At 38.4% G+C, this 20627-nt stretch overlaps 1 protein-coding gene across 3 annotated transcripts; it reads left to right on the plus strand.

Annotated features, from left to right (window-relative positions):
• The first annotated feature begins 6205 nt into the window (after nucleotides 1-6205).
• spata2 (spermatogenesis associated 2) lies at nucleotides 6206-19578 on the plus strand. Of its 3 annotated transcripts, XM_067446968.1 has the most exons (4): nucleotides 6254-6380; nucleotides 8828-8922; nucleotides 9160-9595; nucleotides 17890-19578. In XM_067446968.1, exons 3-4 carry the CDS (start codon nucleotides 9263-9265, stop codon nucleotides 19216-19218), a joined length of 1662 nt encoding a protein of 553 aa, XP_067303069.1. In that variant the 5' UTR covers nucleotides 6254-6380; nucleotides 8828-8922; nucleotides 9160-9262; the 3' UTR covers nucleotides 19219-19578. The 3 variants fall into 3 exon arrangements, with proteins under 3 accessions (XP_067303068.1, XP_067303069.1, XP_067303066.1); XM_067446967.1 differs by having other exon boundaries at nucleotides 6206-6276; nucleotides 8828-9595; XM_067446965.1 differs by having other exon boundaries at nucleotides 8828-9595.
• Nucleotides 19579-20627: the final 1049 nt, after the last annotated feature.

Raw genomic sequence — 20627 nt, forward strand, 5'->3', positions numbered from 1 at the left:
AAACTCTTGATATCAGTAACTGTATCTTCGCTAGTTAGAAGGCACCACAGTCTGCCTGCCATTCAATTTCAATTGTTCATATCAGTAATTGAATTCTTGACGTCAACATTTAACATTTCTAATATCAAGAATTTAAGTGTTGAATCAATATAATTTCAGATATCTAAAATCTTGTGTGAATATATTGCGCTATTCAAGCTAGGGATGGGCATGATTAATCAATGATAATTGATTGTTAAAATTTTCATCGATCACATTAATTTTTTGTTGATTAATCTAATGCTTTTGTATAATGCATGCAGGTTGCATTGCGTAGTGTGAGTCTTGAAGCAATTCAATGAAATTCACTGTGTTGCAGCAATTAAATATTTTACCACCAGGGTGCAATATTTGACACCGTGCTCGGTTATATGTGATCCGTTTTGATTTTAAAAGAATTACTCATGAAGATAAGTGTGGCGTGGGACCATTTTGATTTAAAAAGCAAAATAGTTCACTGCATACTAGGGATGCGCGGTATACCGGTACTGGAAAAATACAGGTATATATTTTATTTAAAACGGTACAATATCATGATTTTGCACATTTCGGTATATGCTGCTGTTCCGAAGTTCACCGCTAGATGGCAGCGCGCTACCCAAACTGACCCGAAACAACCGGCAAATGTGACAACATAGACAAACAAAATGGATAAAGCAGTTGAATCTCACTCAAGATGCCCAAAACGAATTAATAAAGAGAGGAGTAGAAGTGAAATTTGTAATTACTTTGCTTATAAAACTGATGAAGAGCCATCAAGCCTAGCCAAGCATATGTCACTATCCTGACTTTAAGACTTCTGAAGAGATCGACAGGTCAGTGATCATTCAAACCATCTCATTTAGACATTTATTTTCTTTTAACACTGATCAACACACACACACACACACACACACACAGCCTAACATAAGATCGAATATCACAATCTCCAGCTTTCGTTTCAACCAATGACATTTAGATCTCATAATATTTGCATGCGTACAATTGCACTATTTACATCCGCGTTAGACACAACCGCCTGTGTTTATGTGAATACTCACTAAAGACGGACATTTGTACATAATTCTGTGTATTTGACTGTTTAAGGAAACTTAATGTGTAATGTGCGAGCTTTAAGTTACAGGCGTGTGTGTGTGTGTGTGTGTGTGTGTGTGTCGTTGTTATGAGCTCATATCTCCTGTAACTGTTATTGCGAAATGCTATAAAATCGCTTAAATGATTTGCGTTATCCATCCCGAGACGAGCGTGAAATGTTATATCGGATTGTGCAGATTGCTTTAGTGTAGTGCAACGTCTTTTGAAACCAGAAGCAATTTGCTCATTTTGAGAGATATTTTCCTGAAATTATTTATCTCAAGAAAGTTTTCAAATGACTGATTTGATGTGATAAGCTTTGCTGATTAATTTACTAATAAACATTTGTGGTTATTTCCCACTTTATAAACTCAAAACTTGCATAATTGAACTCATTCGCGTGCAATATACCCGCGCTAATATCAGACCGTGTGGTATCGATTTAATATCTGTACTTCGGTATTAGATTGTGGTACCGTACCGAAGCTAAAATTGTGGTATCGAGCCATCCCTACTGCATACATTGCAATGCACAACACAAAACACGGCCACGACTCAAATGATCTACCACTTAAACAAAGTGCATCCGTCCCTCACTGTAAAAAAATTCTAGTGCTTTCAACTAATTATTATTTAGTAACTAGTTCCACAGATTCTTTACGTTCACTCAATTTCGTTCTAGAAATTGTTACCTGAATTAATATTTTTTAATTGGCTCAAACTTGACTTCAACATTAAAATGTACATTTGCTCAATTATTTTTTTAAGTTAATTGAATTAATAATTTTTAGTTGGCTTAAACTTGACTTCAACTTTAAAATGTACGTTTACTCAACCTGTTTTTATAATTAATTCAACTAAAACGTTTTAATAAGGGGTTTCATTTTTAAATGGTTTTAATTGTTACTAGAAATTGCAGTGGTGGAACTAGTTACAACATGTTATAGTGAGGATAAAAACAAATTAAAGCACATTGTATCATCTGCATTTATAACATTTGGCATACAAACAATACATTTTCATAAGAATTAATTTCAAATTTCTTTAAATCATAAAAAAATGACCAAAGCCCTTGTCACTTTTCTATAATGTCTTTAATGCACCTTTAGTTTTGAAACTACACACACAGTCAAAGTAGATACAATGGAGCATTCTTGCTACTTGTCAGTGTTTCAGCTGGTAAAGGGATAGTTCACCAAAAATGAAAATTCTGTCCTCATTTATTCGCCCTCATGTTGCTCAAATCCTGTGTAATTTTCTTTGTTCTGCTGAACACAAAATAAGATTTTTGGAAGAATGTTTGTAACCAAGCAGATAGAGCAGGTAGTGATTGGCTGCTCTATCTGCTTTGTTACAAACATTCTTCCAAAAATCTTATTTTGTGTTCAGCAGAATAAAGAAACTCATACAGGTTTGGAACAACATGAGGGTAAATGACAGAATTTTCATTTTTGGGTTAACTATCCCTTTAAGAAGAACTGACTTGCTTGGATGAGAAACTTTGCAATGACAAAGCATCAATGGATATCTTGGTCACACCCTGTTGGAGAAAGAAAGAGAAAAAAAAATATTCTTTGTACATTTTATCAATATTACGAATTTACTTGCATATGTGATTAAACTAAAGTTTAGAATTCGTCCCACTTGTGAGGACGATGAAATGAGTGCCATTTTATCATAGTATTCATGGTTATGTTGTTCCCTTAATTTACGGGACAATTTCAAAAGCTGAAACGCGAAAAAAATCACGTTCAACACAACCACGTAACGTTAACTTTAAATAGCGTGCATTATTTGGCCTACATTAAGTTACACGTTTGACATGTTTCAGTAAATTTGCACGTATAAAAATCACCACGGCACCTTGGCCTATAGCTAATGAGAGAAAGTTTGTCTGACTCAAAAATAGCACACAACACGCAGAGATTAAATCTAAAATACATTATATAGTATTATAGTTTAAAACAAAATAATGTGTTATTACTTACACATGGTTTAAGAGCACATTAATGTAACGTAAATCATTTATTCAATGAGTGAACTTGATGTAGACATCACTTAGGCCTAAATAATCCCTATTTCCCTTGCATATATTTACTTCTAATTTACTTCTTACTTCACTTCTAACGTTAAATATCCACACAAGCCACAAATATGTTCGACATATTTGTCTGCAGTTTAATCATTAACACTTACCTGACGCGTGAACTGCACCCTCAAAATTGCTGCTGCTGCCTCTCGGTGAACCTCGCGAAGTCCTTTGATCTGTATCCTTCCGCGGATCAAAGTACTCCAGAGATGCTTCCGGGAAATCAAACGAGCAATACAGGTCCTTTCGCGTAGTCAAACAAGCTCTTGTACGTATTCATTAAAATTAGGCAGATTAAATGCCACAATTAACTACATACGTTCATGAATTATATATGTATATTAAATATGTAATATGTAAGTGTTGTAGGATCCATCTTCTCATTATAATGCAGATACCATCATAAACAAAACATCGAAAATACATTTAATTTCACAAATATTGTTCTGATATAGGCTATTTTATCAAATGTTTCTAACAGCCCATTTCAACAGCACAAACAAAAATCTATTTACCATAGTAAAATATTGTGTTGGCCATATAGGCCTAGCCTACTTTTATAAAATGTTGACTGGATTCGCGTTTATTAGTCCAGTCAACATTTGCAATTCTAAATGTTAACTGGATTTGAAAATATCAATTAATTTAATGTTTTTCAAATATATTTCTGCAGACTTAATATAATTAGTCTTCTTAACTAAGCACAAGTAAGAAAATTAGTTCAACATATATTTTTTTGCTCTTCCAACATTTTATTAATTGGAGTTTTAGAGTGTATTAATAAATTACATTTTGATGTTTGAAAGTCTCTAGGCTAACATAAATGCAGATAGTAGTAATTGTATTTTTTTTTTTAAACTATCATTTTTGAAATATTGCACCTATTGGAAATATTATGTAGCATATTTTGCCGTCAATGTAGGCTATATATTTATGTTTAACATGAAGTATAGGCCTTCCCTGTACGTCACCTAGCAACGGCGCCGACGCGTCAGATACTCTTCTATTGTGCAAAGGCATAGAAAACGCCACGCAGCAGACACGCTACAGAAACGCATATGCACGCGGACATACTGTATGTTCGGTTTGGCTAACTGAGCGTAGTTTAACTGTCTGCCACAAGTTGATCTTGTAATAAAGGTTTCATTGAGAAAAAATACACTGTGCAGTTGTATTTGTTGCATTTTTAAATTATTATAGTTAAATCAGTAATTTTATTATTAAAATATTAATGATTAATCGATAGTCCATCGTTAATTCTCCCAATGATTGACTAAGGAAATTGAATCGAACGCAAATCCCTAATTCAAGCGTAGTTGTACGCTTGAACATCTTGAGTTTACTCGCTTCATCAACAGATGGAAATTCGCATCATGGAAGGGGCTTCTGGCAGGCGGCTCGTCTCGTTGTGAAATGGCTGATATGGATTGTTTTAAAATATGCGAATAAACGCAATTTGTCGGCTTTAACTAGCTTGTAGTCTCAATAGGCTATGTATAGCTCAAATTGAGTGAAGAGCATTTTTTACAACTTACCAGATTGTCCGACCTCCTTACTCACTTTCTTCCAAGCAAGATCCTTTTTATTCCTGTTTCTATAAATTACGAAGATGTATTGTACAGCTCTGGGTATCCACATATGATTTTGTCCTCATTGTTGTCACTACTAAAGCAAACTCCTGATCGGTTACCGCCAGGGTTTTTTTTTACCACCAGGTTTTTTTAACGTATTTGCGTATGGCAGAGTATGGCAGTTGCCATACCCTAGCATTTAGACAAGCAGGGGAAATAAACGGCTTATGATGCTTCTCACTAGTTCTGTTGCAGCTTTGAAAAGTACATTTAAACTTAACCCCATGTCCTAACCAGACACGATGCAACAAGATTTTTAACCGCAAACCAAACTCGATCTGAGATCAATCAAAAATCACAGCCAATCAGAAGAGCGTGTGGGCAGGCTCTCTGCAAGCACACTGATTGCATTCACAACGAAATTGATAAGTACAATATCAAATTCCTAAATTGTACACAATTTTAACATGATTAAAAATACATGCTGATTGACTGAAACATTTTTTTTAAATCATAGAATACACTTGTGTGTTCACCTTGACAGTTTGAACATAGTTGTTTCCTTTATTTTATTTTCAAGATCTGAGGTAAATTATTTATTGTTGTGTTCAGTAAGGCTATGTCTATAAAGGTCACGAAAAATGATATTCAAACTCACTTTAAATTATTTTTTACATTAAATAAAGCACATCATTTGTTCAGCACTTGTCATATTTTTTATTTTGTCTTAGCCATAATGCTGCAGAGACTAGCTAGGTTAGGACACAGTGAAGGCTTATTTCAGAATTTGGATTGTTGTTAAGTCTGTTGAGTTCTTTTAGTGAATTTTGTCCATATTTTGTTAAGATAATGATATTTTTTGGGATTATTGGCGTATCATGCCATAGCCTATTCTAGGTTTTTGTGAAACGCCACCACTGGTTAATGCGGCGTGAATCTCTGCCAAACTTCTTTTTTTTTTTTTACTTGCGTGATTCACAAATGCCTGAACCGCTCATTTCGTACCATTTGTACCGCCTCATTTGCGCTTAGCATGAGCATTTTAACTAGTGAAAATTGAATTGTTGATATCAAGAATTCATTCAGGGAATTAATAAAAGTACATCTGGCTTGCCATAACTTTTTAAGAGCGTCAACTGGTGGTTGAGAAAGGTAAACAATGTAACATTTGAGCTGTCAACTGGAATGACAGCAACTGCATTATCACTGAATATTTATACAACTACAGTCCTACGGTAACTGAAAACCACTCAGTGTTTGAGCAAATTTTGTTAAAAGTAGGCTACAAAAAAGAGGACGTTGAACGCAGCAGCGCAGGGACTTCTGGGAACTATTTTAAGCGGTGACTCCAATGAATCGAATCATGTAGCCGAACCGACTCGGTGAATGAATCGGAGATTTGAACGCTAGTTCCATCTGCAGCCTGCAGCCTCGGGAGCGCGCAGAGGAGGCAGTGTGACGCATGCGCAGTGCGGCGTTGGGGATTTCCAGCGGAACATGAAGGTAAGTGTCGCTGGATGATGGGGAGGAGGGCGGCTCATTAATGGTGCCCAGCACTACACGACACTGAACGGGCATGTTTACAATCACGTCTCGCTGTTATTGAGGTAATTAAAAAGTAATTGTTGGATGGTGTATGGTTAAATTATGTGGTGTGTGGGTTTACAGGGCCCTGCAAATGCGCTAATGTTAGCAGTGGTGTGCTAACTGCATCTGATAGCTGCCATAGATGGGGTTGAAACGAGTTAGACTAGAGTAACGACTTCTTTAATGTCTATCCCTTTAATAAACACCAGGTAAGAGAGCAGATCGGACTGTCTGGGGCTTTGACACATTTATTTACTAAGTAAACGAGACTCATATTAGCTTTGTTGCTAACACACGTCGCTGTTTGTCACTGTAGCAATGCAATGTTAGGCAGAAATCATCATGTGTTAACTTCACTGTTCTCTACGAACCCTGAGTTGTGTTTTTTATTTTATTTTTTTACCTTTCCATGTTCATTAAGATATTGTGATTTTATCATAGGATGATATCCTGATGTAGATAGATAGATAGATAGATGAATAGATGTAAAGTGTGGCGTATAGTGTATGTATATGTGTGACTGTCAGTTGCCAGCCTAACCAATGAGCAATGAAGTAGTTTGTGATATAATACATACAACCAAAATGTATTCAGACACCTTCAAAATTTCCTCACATTATCACAGTTTGTTTGCTATAGTTGAGAGAATTGTAATAAAATATGACAATAACTGTTAAACTGTGTCAGAGCAAATTCATCTTGATAATGTCAGATAACTTTAATAGAAAAAGCAAAACATGGTCAGGTCAAAGTGTCTGAATCATTTTGGTCCCAACTTTTTATCAACTTTACTGGTAGTCCACTGTATAATTTGTCACAGTTTAATTTATTTTGCTATCCTCACTTACATAAATGTAATTATAGTGCCCTGTTCACATCAGTGAAACATTACATCTGCTGTCTGAATAATGTCTGATTTGACTCTATGTCAAAGGCAGACCGGTCGAAAGTTTAGTCCATTTTGCAGTAATTTTTGATTTAAATTATAATGCCATATTCCCAGTGTATATATATTATGTTGCCTGCAAAAAAATAATAAAAAAACATTATTTTGTTTCCCAAATACATGCCTACATGTTAATGGCTGTTAGTGGAGGATAATTATTTTTGTAATGGCGTCTTCCAGCAGGAGCTAACTTTCAAACTTTGCTCTCAGTTCAACCCATATGTCATTATATTTCCCAGATTTACACAAATGTCCATTCACAAAAGCTCAGAAGATAAAAAAAGAGCTTCCATCTAAGCCTAACTAGGTGTGTAATGATATACATGCCACGATTCAATATAAATTGCGATACTGAACTCACAATATCATACTATCGCGATATTTAAAACTGACATGGAGAGGTATTTTGTTGTTATAATAAAAATAATATTATTTTATTAGTATCATGATCCAGAAATATTCCTCTATTGCATAATTATAAATTATATTCAACAGTGTATAGTAGTTTAATGTTGCTGAAACTCAGTAAACTTAAAAAAAAAAAAGTGTGTGTGTGGGGGGAGGGGGTTACCATGCATATCTCAATATGACGATAATTATGGAATAATTATTTTGACCACTATATCACAAATATGCTCATTCTCATGGCCTGATTTGGTCTTTTTGTGATGCACGCTTGCACTGTGACCTAGCTCTTTTGTTGCAGGAAAATAAACTGAGGTAAGCCAAAAATGTCAATACTGTAGTGCCAACTTGTCTGGGAAACATATACTTTTGAACTGTCCAATCTTTAATGCTATGAGACTTTTAGCACAGGTATATTTTAAGAATCTTTCATAGAATTGTACTAGGTTTGTGCAGGATGAATTTTATAAAATGTTTCTTTTCATTATGTTGTATTTATGATTTGTGACCCAAAACCAGTCATAAGGGTCACTGAGAGAGAGAGAGAGAGAGAGAGAGAGAGAGAGAGAGAGAGAGAGAGAGAGAGAGAGAGAGAGAGAGAGAGAGAGAGAGAGAGAGAGAGAGAGAGAGAGAGAGAGAGAGAGAGAGAGATACACATCATAAGTAAATAAATAATCTTTTTTTCAATATTTGGCTGAGATACAACTATTTGGAAATCTGGAATCTGAGGGTCCAAAAACAAAATATTTAGAAAATCTCCTGATTAAGTCCTTAGCAATGCATATTACTAATACATTGTTTATATATTTATGGTAGGAAATTTACAAAATATCTTCATGGAATTTCATGGATATCCTAATGTTTTTTGGCACAAAAGAACAATGGATCATTTTGACCCATACATTGTATTGTTGGCTATCGCCACAAATATATCCGTGAGACTTATGACTGGTGTTGTGCTCCAGGGTCACATTATGTTGTTAAATGTATCTGCCGTGTAACAGCCGGTGATGCTGATATGGCAATAAACTCAAAAACTACTACTGAGGCAAGCCCCCTGCGCCTATTACACTGAGTGGTGTTATTCAAACACATGTTGTTCTTCTCTCGTTGCAGCATTGGACATGGTGTTTTTAATGTGTGCTCCTCTCTGCAAGCCCTGACCTTCAACCGACTGCAGGGGGGAGACCTGACACTAAGGGCTCAAAAAGGTGAGGAGTCTCCATTCAGCCCCCAGTCCAACCACCTTCTCATGCCATGTTGCTTCTTTTGAGGTGTTTTGGCTAATGAGGCACCCAGAGATGCCTATAATGGTAGGAAAGAGCACTGGGCAAGGTGTACGCCCAAATTAAACTGAGCACATCTTCACTTTCATTATTACACATCACTCCTTTGGCGGATGATCACAGCTTGCTGATTTTCCCCACCATACTGCACCGTTGTCCCAGGTCTTTCGGTGTCTAGTGGGAGAGAGGCCTTGAGATGGCAAGGCGGCCCGTTTAAAGAAAGGTTAAGAAAGGAGGTTGCAAGCTACGCAGCCCACTGCCACCAATGGATGCCAAGTTGCGAGAAGATCTGTTCCGCAGGTATGTGGCATCTCTGGAGAATCGGCTTGAGGAGGGAACCGGTGAAGGAGGAGGAGATAAGCAAGGGGCTAAGACTGAGGAAGCACTGATTTCGACTGCGACTGCACTGCTAGGCTCTTACCAGCCTGATCCGGGGCAGCGCTTCCGCATGGTTCGCTTCTACGACATCGCGGAGAACTCGCTGAGAACTCAGAGAGGCGCAAACTTGCGGACATTGGAGACAGCCTTTGCAACGCTGGAAACCATCTGTACCAACTTGCTGCTCTTTCCGTGGAAGAAGGAGTTCCGTTGCATTAAGGTGAGTCGAGATTAAAGAGTTAGTTCACCCAAAAATAAAATAAAAATTAGCCATGATTTACTCACCCTCAAGCCATCCGAGGTGGATATGACATTCTTCTTTCAGACAAACAGAATTAGCGTTATATTAATAAATGTCCTGCCTAATCCAGGCTTTATAATGGCAGTGAATGGCTGTTTCTGTTTTAAAGTCCATAAAAGTGCATCTATCCATCATAAACGTGTTCCACATGGCTTCGGGTGGTTAATTAAGACCTTCTGAAGTGAAGTGATGATTTATAAACTACAATAACTAGCTTCTGACAAAGGCATTGATGAACACAGTAGAGCAAAGCAAAACACCGGTCACAAGTCTAAAATGAGAATGTTTTAGAGGGAAATGTCAGAGGATTTTGACATAAGAGTTCGTTGCCCAGCCCTGTTTGTTTGAACCGTGAGTGTAGGGCCCTATACAATCGGTTTTATTTTTTCCCAAATTCCGTTTTTTTCCGTTTTAATTTTTGCAAATTCAGTTTTTTATGACCTTAAATTTATTGAGGTAACAAACATCACATTTGCTTTTTACGACAAATATACCGAAATCAAAATTCTTGGCCGAAACCGAAAAAGAGGAAACCAAGGCTGAAAACCAAAAAAACCAAACACCGAAAGATATTATGCCAATTATTAGTAATTGTAACCAATAGTAACCGTTGCATTTATGGCTATGACTGTGTAACTTTACTTAAAATCAAGGCAATGCAATTGCATAAATTAATATAAAAGTTTCAAATAATAAATCAATTACAAATTATGCAAATATTTATTTAGCACATTGCAACCATGCACAGTATAAAATAAAGTTCTAACTAAACTGTTTAACTTGACCTCACTCATGTGTACACTTAAAGGGATCCCCTGGTGTTGAGACTTGTATGGCTTAATATAACATAAATGATGTCTCTTACTGAATTATGTAGTAGAAAACCCATGAAAGATCTACATTATTTAAAAAATCGATTTTATATTTGGACCATGGGCGGCGCCATTTTGTTTGCGTTCTAGGTTGATGACGTAGATTGGTTGAACTCCTCAATCAGCTGGCGCTACCCGTAGCTATTTTTACCACAACGCAACTCGAAAATTGTTTCAGAGTTAAACAAAACCAATGAATTGCTTTGTAATTGTACTTAAAACACACTCAAACATACATGTGCACACAAACTCACCTACACAAGTCACAAACAGATCGGCGGCCGGGCACACACACCTGACTGCGCTGTCTCAATCGAGATGTTGGGCTGCTCAGTCTCCACGACAGGGGCTGAATCTGAAATCGACCCCCTATACCCTGAAATAGGGCATTATTTGAAGGGACGGCCATTTGTAGTGTTGTCCGACACCATAGTGGACATGTTCGAGTGCAGTCATTCAGTCTCACGTTCACCGCAATAACGAGTGTACAGCCGATTTACAAACAGCTGTCCGACTTCACGCACCCAAACATACATGTGCACACAAACTCTCTCGCTCACACAGACTCACACACACCCCAACAGATCGGCGCGAACACACACGCACTGCGTGCGCGCATACATAACCCTCAATCACTATTCCCTGTGTTGATATCATAGATAGACTGTTGATATGCAGTAGATTAACTGTAATGCCTAATGTATCCAGCAGAGGGAAATATCTAGGTAGGATGATGGGATAAGTTAACGTGAGGAAGAGAGGCAGGATGTTTTGGTGATGATGCATGGGATTGGTTTGTGCATTAAAGTTTGAGCACGCTCAGTGAATTAACCTCAATCTTTAAACTTTCACTTTTAAGACACAAATTACTTTCGCTACTTTTGTTCACTAATACAACTTGAAGGAGTGAATGAAGACGATCGAGTGCGTGAAGTCGGACAGCTGTTTGTAAATCGGCTGTACACTCGTTATTGCGGTGCAACGTGAGACTGAATGACTGCACTCGAACATGTCCACTATGGTGTCGGACAACACTACAAATGGCCGTCCCTTCAAATAATGCCCTATTTCAGGGTATAGGGGGTCGATTTCAGATTCAGCCCCTGTCGTGGAGACTGAGCAGCCCAACATCTCGATTGAGACAGCGCAGTCAAGTGTGTGTGCGCGCCCGCCGATCTGTTTGTGACTTGTGTAGGTGAGTTTGTTTGCACATGTATGTTTGAGTGTGTTTTAAGTACAAGTACAAAGCAATTCATTGGTTTTGTTTAACTCTGAAACAATTTTCGAGTTGCGTTGTGGTAAAAATAGCTACGGGTAACGCCAGCTGATTGAGGAGTTCAACCAATCTACGTCATCAACCTAGAACGCAAACAAAATGGCGCCGCCCATGGTCCAAATATAAAATCGATTTTTTAAATAACGTAGATCTTTCATGGGTTTTCTACTACATAATTCAGTAAGAGACATCATTTATGTTATATTAAGCCATACAAGTCTCAACACCAGGGGATCCCTTTAATAATAGCTAATGTACAGGCCTAATGGCCTGCAGAAAGGTACAGAAATTGAATAATAATAGAACAAATAACTAATAAATAACACATTTCATCATGAAATCATGTAGTGAATTGTTCTGTGTGTTTAACAATCACCATTACAATATCCAAAGCTGTGAAAAATAAAAATAAAATACATGAAAACACAACACTGCCAGAAGTTTTTGCCCAACTTCAAAGGCCCCTTTAAATGAGAGGCTTATCTTAACTTTAAGGTTACTTTTATCATGTGAACTACCCATATATACAGCATGTTATATGCATATTAGGGGTGTAACGATACGCGTATTCGTATTGAACCGTTCGGTACGAGGCTTTCGGTTCGGTACGCGGTACGCATTATGTACCGAACGGTTCTTGGACTAATTAATTAGATTTGGAAAATAAAAAAAGTGTGTGAAATATAATAATATGCGTTCAACAAGGTAGCCCAATAACCAAAACGACATAACAGCCAATGCCCCTGACACCGCCGAAGTGAAAGAAAGAAAAAAAAAAGCACCAAATAAGTTTTAGGCTGCTCAGTCAGGTGCTCGCTTACTCAGTAGGCTACGCGCTGAATGCTCGTGGCAAAATGACTATTGCGTTTAACAGACCAGAAATAGAAGATCCTCCAATAACCAACAGGTCTGGTGTTTGGGTGAACTTTGGATTCTTTGTAAGCTATGATGGTGTTGGCAAGAGTGATGGACTAAAAACAACGGTATGTCGCATTTGCTGATGGTATCAGCGGGAATAAATCATGTCTTGTCAATCAACTCATTTACGCCGACAACAAGACGATAAAAAGGAGAAACAGCCACAAACTATCCCACAAACTATCCCCGCAGCATTTAGACAGACATTTCCAACTTATTCAAATGGCAAAAGACATCACCGCGGCGAGTGGTCCATTTATAGCCGCGGATATGAGACCTAACGCCCGTTTCACACAGACTCCGTCTGCATGCGCGTGCGGTGCGTATTTTTTTCAGTACCCATGTTAACGGATTACAGAATTCACACTGCTCGCGGATGCTGTCCATCAGTCCGTTCCAGGAGCGTTGCGTCTGCAGCAGTGCACGGATCGTTTTCGTACCGAGTCTATTTTTTGCTACGCTGCACTGCTGCATTAAAGTGATAGAACATTGTTCGCATTAAAATAAACATGTACTGACGCGAAAATCGAGTAATTTCACCACAGATGCATCTCATTTAAAATATACTCTTGTTTCAAAGTCAACACATGGCTTTTTTTTCTCAAGTAAAGCAACAAAACGACACCTTACCTGGCATTTAGGTAAAAAAATGTGTCATAATGGAGAGCACTCGTACTTTCTTGGAGGTGAAAAGCAAAGTTCTTTTTGACCTGCAGGATTTCTTTTAAAAGGGGTTAAAAACGAAAGAAAAGACGAGAGTCGGCTGTTTTTGAATAGACTATTGTAAGTTTCTAATTTAAAATATTTGTGATTTAGGGCTATAACCTGTGTTTAAATGTTTGCCACTTGTGTGAGCTAAATCTAAAGTATATAAATATGAATAAATGAATTTAATAAAATGTTGTATAAATGTAGTAGGCTACGCAACCTGACTTCTATTAAAGAGTAAACAACGATAATTGGAATTCTGACGAGGCATGTTCAGTAAAAACTTTTGGATTTTAAATAAAAATAATGAATCAATGCTGTGTTTGTGGTGTGCAACAGCGGATCGGTTGCGGACTGCAAACGCAGCATATGTGAAAGCACAACTGGCCATGGGGCTCCTGCAACACACGCACCGCACACGCTAATGTAAAGAGCTAATGTCTTATTCCTGTAACTACATAGAAGATGGGTAAAGTATAGCTCCATCATTGTTCAATGTAAAAAAAAAAAAAAAAATCATACTTTGTTAGTTTTAATAAAAAAATAATAAAAAAAGGTAATTTATCTGCCAATTTTTTCTTTTTGCTGTATCTAAAACATACCGAACCGTACCCAACCGAACCGTGACACCAGTGTATCGTATCGAACCGAACCGTGAATTTTGTGAACCGTTACACCCCTAATGCATATGTGTTTGGAACAGAGGGGAACACGGTCGCATTCCCAGCAGATATGCTGCCTAATATGCCTTTCATAAATCAAAGCACGAGAATGACAATGGACATTGGAAAATCGGACAGAATGGACAATATTTGTCTGTATTTGCAATACACGAGCCTTAACCTTTTTGCTGATGAAAGCAGAGACCAACTTCGCCATACTTTCATTGTTTTGAATGGCGAGCTGAAATGACGAGAGGGGTTGTGTCTAGGGCTGCCCCCGACTAAAGATATTCCTAGTTGACTAACACTCCTGCATTTTAGCGATTAGTCGAATAATCGTTCATTTATGATATTAATATAAAAACTTGTGTATATACAGGGAAAGGTATAGTCCAAGTTGAAGTTTAACACTTCCATATGACAGAAAATGCTAAAGCATGATATTAGCACGTTCAAAATAAAAATGAAGTGGTTAAAACAGAATAGTAAAGCGTTTAAAGTTGGCCAGCGCTTACGGACACAAAAATCAGTGGCCGGAACGTTATAGGCTAAAAATAACTTTAAAAACAGCAATCAGACTGCCTGTGCATTTTAATAATTTATTATCAAAAATGCAAACTGTAACAGTTACATGTCCAAAAAAAAAAAAACAGTTTTGAATAAAATTAACTAAAATTCGTTCTTTAAAATAAATGAAATAAACGTAGGGCCTATTATAACTTAGGCCAAAAAAGTAGGCTACTGTAGCAAAAACGCTGTTTCGTATAAAAATACAGTGGAAAATGAATATAGGCCTACTTTTTATATTGTTCAAAAGGAAAAATAACAAAAACGTACAATTTAATAAATGCACATGGCACATCGCACAACGCCAAAACTTAGAATAAAACAAAGAAGGCGGCAAACAAATCAACAGCCAACAAGTGTTTGATTAAATTGTTTAGAACAACAATATTTAAGACAAAATGTGGAACAAATAATTTAAAGAACACTAATACAGATCAAAAATATCAGAGCAAAGCCGCAAACTGCCATTAAGACGACGGATGAGTCTTGAACTGAAACAAAAAATGCAAATGTCAGACTAATTTTTCTTACAGAATAAAAAACAACTTCTGCATTTTATAAAAACAAATAAATAAAAATATGTATTTATTTATTTGTATAGCCTACCCGTTATAAAAATACTTGTTTTTTTATATAGCCTAACAGATAGCAAACAGAAACACTACAAAAAGGAAACGTTACTACTTGCATGTTTTAAATGATAAGACATATTCGATGTTGACGAGTGATAGGCAAATGTTTGCCTGCGGAGTTTGCAAACAGCCTTTTTAGGGTCGTCCTTCGACTTTTCAAAATGATCCCACACTTTGGACTTTTTTCCTGACATAATTATTAGCATCAGCCAGACACCTCTCCCACAAGTGCTCTTTGGTATACCGCGAGGCGCGAGGTCTCGTTGACCGATCGTTGCTTTGATGTCATGTCATACTCCGTCTGCAGTGCGTGTGCGGTGCGTGTTGCGTTGTGTATGCGGTACAGGATCCGCACGCCCTGTTGTGCTTTCACATATGCTGCGTTTGTAGTCCGCAACTGATCCGCTGTTGCACACCACAAACAGCATTTATTCATAATTTTTATAAAGTCCAAAAGTTGTAACTGAACATAGCTCGTCAGAATTGCAATTCTCTTTGTTTACTCTTTCATAGAAGTCAGGATAATGTACTAGCCTTCATTGAAACAACATTTTATTAAATTAATTTATTAATATTTATAGCCTAGTACTTTAGATTTAGCTCACACAAGTGGCAAAACATTTAAACATAGGTTATAGCCAAAAATCACAAACATTTTAAATTAGAAACTTACAATAGGCTATTCAAAAACAGCATCAAAAAAAACGGAAACGTACGGACTTACTGCTGCAGGACTGCATCCGCGTGCAGTGTGAAAGCTGTAACCCGTTAACATGGGTACGGAAAAAAATACGCACCACACACACACTGCAGACGGAGTATGTGTGAAACGGGCCTGACTGCGCAGCCCCTGATTGCATAATTTTTTTCACGTGATTTTTTTTTTGCGACTAACCACCTAATGAAAATGTATTCGACCAAGCCCTCTTCATATCGACTAACGTTTAGTCGACTATTTGGGGGCAGCCCTAGTTGTGTCGCCAAGATTTGCTTCCCCCGCTCTGCATTTTCCTCAGGCATACATTCTCCTCCCACACAAAACAGAATTTCATTACAGATATGTACAATTCTGGGAAAATCTGCGTTAACATTAGATTCTGCGTTAATATGCAAATTATAGGGCCCTATGAGTGGCTCTAAAGCTTACGCTACTCCTAGCGTCAAAGGTTACTCTTCTGGACGAAAGTCGACATGCATACGGCCGTGTGCCGGAAAATAGTTATGGTGATGGATTCACTTTTTTGGGTTATCCACTGCCATTATAAAGCTTGGAAGAGCCAGGACATTTTTTAAAAACATAACTCTTATTGTGTTCGTCAGAAAGAAGAATGTCATATACACCTAGGATGGCTTGAGGGGGAGTAAATCATGGGATTATGTTCATTTTTGGGTGAACTATCCTTTTAAATGATTTTATAGGGATAGTTCCAAGTAGGGCTGCGCGATATTGAAGAAAAATGCGATATGCAATATCTTATTAAATAATGCGATATTCGATATTGCAATTAGTGTGTATAATCTATTTAAATTATATATTTAAAAAAATGTAAAAACTGAGAATGAAACCATTTGTGTTTCACAGTCTTTCTGGGAAAAGAAAGCATCGCTACACCTTCTGAAAGGGACCAACAGTGTTTACGCAAACATTTATGTCACAAATCATTCACGTTTCGGTGTGTGTCAGGCAGCACTGCAAATTATTGCATTTTATAACTCTTTTTAACATCAAGCAAGTCACATAAGTAACAGTAGTCGTGTGCCCAGTCTATTCTCTGCTATATGCGACGACCTAAAACGTACACTTTTCACAATGTTTAAGTAGCCTATTAAAATCATTCAGATATTGCATGCCGTTGCGATATGTATATTGCGATATGTACATTTGTGATATTTCAATAATTTCGATATATTGCACAGCCCTAATTTCCATGCTTGGCTTCTATGAAGTACAAAAGGAAAGATGTTTCTTTTTGGGTGAGCTACGATATATCAGAGGAAACAAGTTAAACAAATGCCGGGGAAGATTGCAGTGCATCTGCTAATTGGTGTTAATTATTGAGCCTTTTATGAATACCTCACATTTTCTTGTTTGTTTGTGAAAAATATGAGACAAGACATCTCATTACAGTCATAATTCTCTTTGCCTTTGACAGGTAAGTTCACCCAAAAATGAAAATGTGATGTTTATCTGCTTAACCCCAGGGCATCCAACATGTAGGTGTGTTTGTTTTTTTCCAGCAGAACACAAATGAAGATTTTTAACTCAACCGTTGCTGTGTGTAGGTCATATAATCATGTGAATGGGTAACGTTCCGTGAAAAAAAAACAAAAAAAAACATGCTTGGACAACATGCACAAAGTCTGATGTCTTAAGACACAAAATGATCAGTTTGAGTAAGAAATCGAGCCATATTTATATAATTTATCATCTCAAATACAACGCTATATCCGAAAGCCTGGAACGCGCTTCACTTCCGATAAGGTCTAAAATACACGCGCTGGATATGCGATATATGAACATCAAATTCAATTTTTTGGGTGAACTAACCCTTTAATGACTTCTCTTTTACTCTTCCAGACCTTCACAGGGCCATACGTGTACCAGTTGCAGTCAGTGATATGCGACGCGGACCTGCGTTCACTTCTACGGTCCATGGGCTATTCGAGAGACCAGGAATTGCAGTACCATGTCAGGGACCATCCAGGCGGAGCCTCGCACCTTCGACAGCTTTCCTTCGAGCTGCTTCTCGCCCAGGCCGAATGCCGTCTCCTCAGTGAAGTGGTGTCCATGTCTCGGGGTTTTGCCTCGGAGCTGGATGCCGTGGAGGTGAGGAGGAGCACCAGAGAAGACGCAGCAGGGTGTGGCGACGCCCTCCGCCAACGAGACGGCCTTACTGGAGACTTGTCCCGCCTCTCAGTGCGGCCAATGGACATCGACCGTGCCCACTTGAGGCGAAGCGGTCGGCCGTCCAAGTCAGTGGATGTAACAGACAGCGCAGGACACTGGCACCAAGCCAGCAAGCCGGTATTAAAGGCCTCACTAAGCCTCCGCAAAGAGCCATTGTTCGTCGACACGGAGGAAGACATGAAGGATGAAATCATCCGACCTAGCCCCTCGCTTTACCCTGTGGCGGCTCCGCCCTCTTACAGCCCAGTGGCTGACTTCTTTCCTATTCAGTCGCCCCCGTCCGAGCCATACTCCTACCACTTGTCCTCCCTGGATGAGGTGGACTTGTACACGGAGAGGGGCTTGGGCGGCCACCAGACGCCCTCTAGACCGCCGAGTCGTGAGCCTCGAGAATCGCGGGACAGTTGGGTCCTGAAGGGGCACATGATGAAGTGCCAGGGCTGCGGCATGGCCTGCCCGTCGCTCTCCTCTTGCCAGAGGTGCGACATGATCTTGTGTTCGTCCTGCCACGCGGTGGAACCGTCGCCTTGTTGCGGCTTCCAGGATTACTCTAAAACTTCCCGCCCTCTGGATGGCTACATGCCCATCAAGGAGAAGTTGTCCGTCTACTCCAACGCCCACTCGCACACTCACCCTCACCCTCACCCGCTTCCCCACGCTCAGTCCCACTCGCTGCTGCTGGACAAGGCTGTGATGAGCGCCAAGCTGTTTCCTAATAAACCGGTGGTTTCGGGATCCAGTCCGGTGGTCGGCTCCATCACCAGTGGCAGCATCAGCGGCGGAGTTGAGCGGCTGAGTGTGGGCGGCTCCCGCTGTGGCTTTTGCAACAAACCAGGAGCTTCTCACACGTGCGTGAACTGCTCCAAGGTGTCGTGCGACATGTGCATGAGCCTTTACGGCAGTGACGTGTGCACCCGCAAAAATCCTCATCATAACTTTGTGCCCAATCATCAACTCAATTTCAAATCCAGCACCATATCCCACCTCGTATATCGATAGACCAGGAGCAAATGCTGCGCTACATTCGTGCACTACACTTGCTCTTGCTTTTCTCACCCTTGCTTTTTTTTCCTTTTGTATTTATTTATTTAACTTTTCCTGCTGCTTTTCTCAGTTTGGCAATTATTTGTTTCTCGTCATGTGACGTTGCTGTGCATTTCCTGTTCCTCAGTAGCTCTACTTTATTAAGGACAAAAAAGGTGTTTGAAATCCATTCAGTATCAATGTTTGTTAACTTTAAAATAACCATGCAGCGTGAACTGTGAAAGTTTAGCAGAGACTTCAGCCTAGAACTGAATCGAGTAAGTCGGAACTTCTCAAACTTGAACATGATAAAAATAAAAAAAAAGTTACACTGGACGTAAATAGTATATATTTTGAATTGTGAAGCTATAGATCTATGTAAGACTTTTCCAGTTGAATGGGGTTTCAGTTGTGAATTTGCATCAGAACTTCTAGTTGCTGTTCAGTCACTATATTGAGTCCTCTGACAGGAAATGCCTTGTGGGTTTACCCCTAAGAAGTCAGCCAACGCTGTTCAAAAATGCTGCTGTTGAAAGTAAAGCCAGGAGGGGGCACTCCTGGCCTCAACATGTTTTGCAAGTACCACGAATCTCTCCTTGGAAAGTTCATGCACATACTGTACGATTATGTCTGTGTAGATTTTTTTCCCCCTTTGCCCAGGTTTCCTTTACATTATTGTAACCTGTTAAGATTTTAATGAATTGAAATGGACAATAATTTAATATTTTGCTATGCTGACTGTCGTTGGAAACAGTTTAAAGTTTGTTATTTTTGCTAATTCATTGTACATGAAATTAATGATGGTGTGTACACATAACATGACAAACAGTATTAATTCTGGGTGAATGTCACAAAGGATTGTATGGGTCATATTTCACCTCAATCCAAATTAATATTATATGATGCTTTGAGAAAATAAGATTGTCATTACGAAATATAAATATTGAAAATCATCCTTTATGGCCCAGAATGCTTTATTATTTCATTAAAATCAGCATTAACTAAGTTCTGTGCAACAAATACTACTGTTTTTTTTTATTATTTACAAATGTTATCACATTAAAGTTATGTGAAATATTGTATTTTACGGGGAATTGTTCTTAATTAAGAAAATAACGGCACAAAGAAATCGACTTTATTTTCTTCACGCAGAATATTATTTTGTGCAGTGTTTTTCCCGATGTTTTGTTATTATTCTGGAGTAAAATATGACTTGGACATGTTTTTGTGGAATTCACCCTATTAAGAAATTTCTAGGCGTCATATGTGACCCTGGAGCACAAAACCAGTCCTGCGTCTCACGGGTATATTTGTGGTGATAGCCAACAATACATATATGGGTCAAAATGATCAATTTTTCTTTTATGCAAAAGTCATTAGGTTAT

This window comes from Pseudorasbora parva, chromosome 6 (genome assembly GCF_024679245.1).
Source record: "Pseudorasbora parva isolate DD20220531a chromosome 6, ASM2467924v1, whole genome shotgun sequence".
NCBI lineage: Eukaryota > Metazoa > Chordata > Actinopteri > Cypriniformes > Gobionidae > Pseudorasbora > Pseudorasbora parva.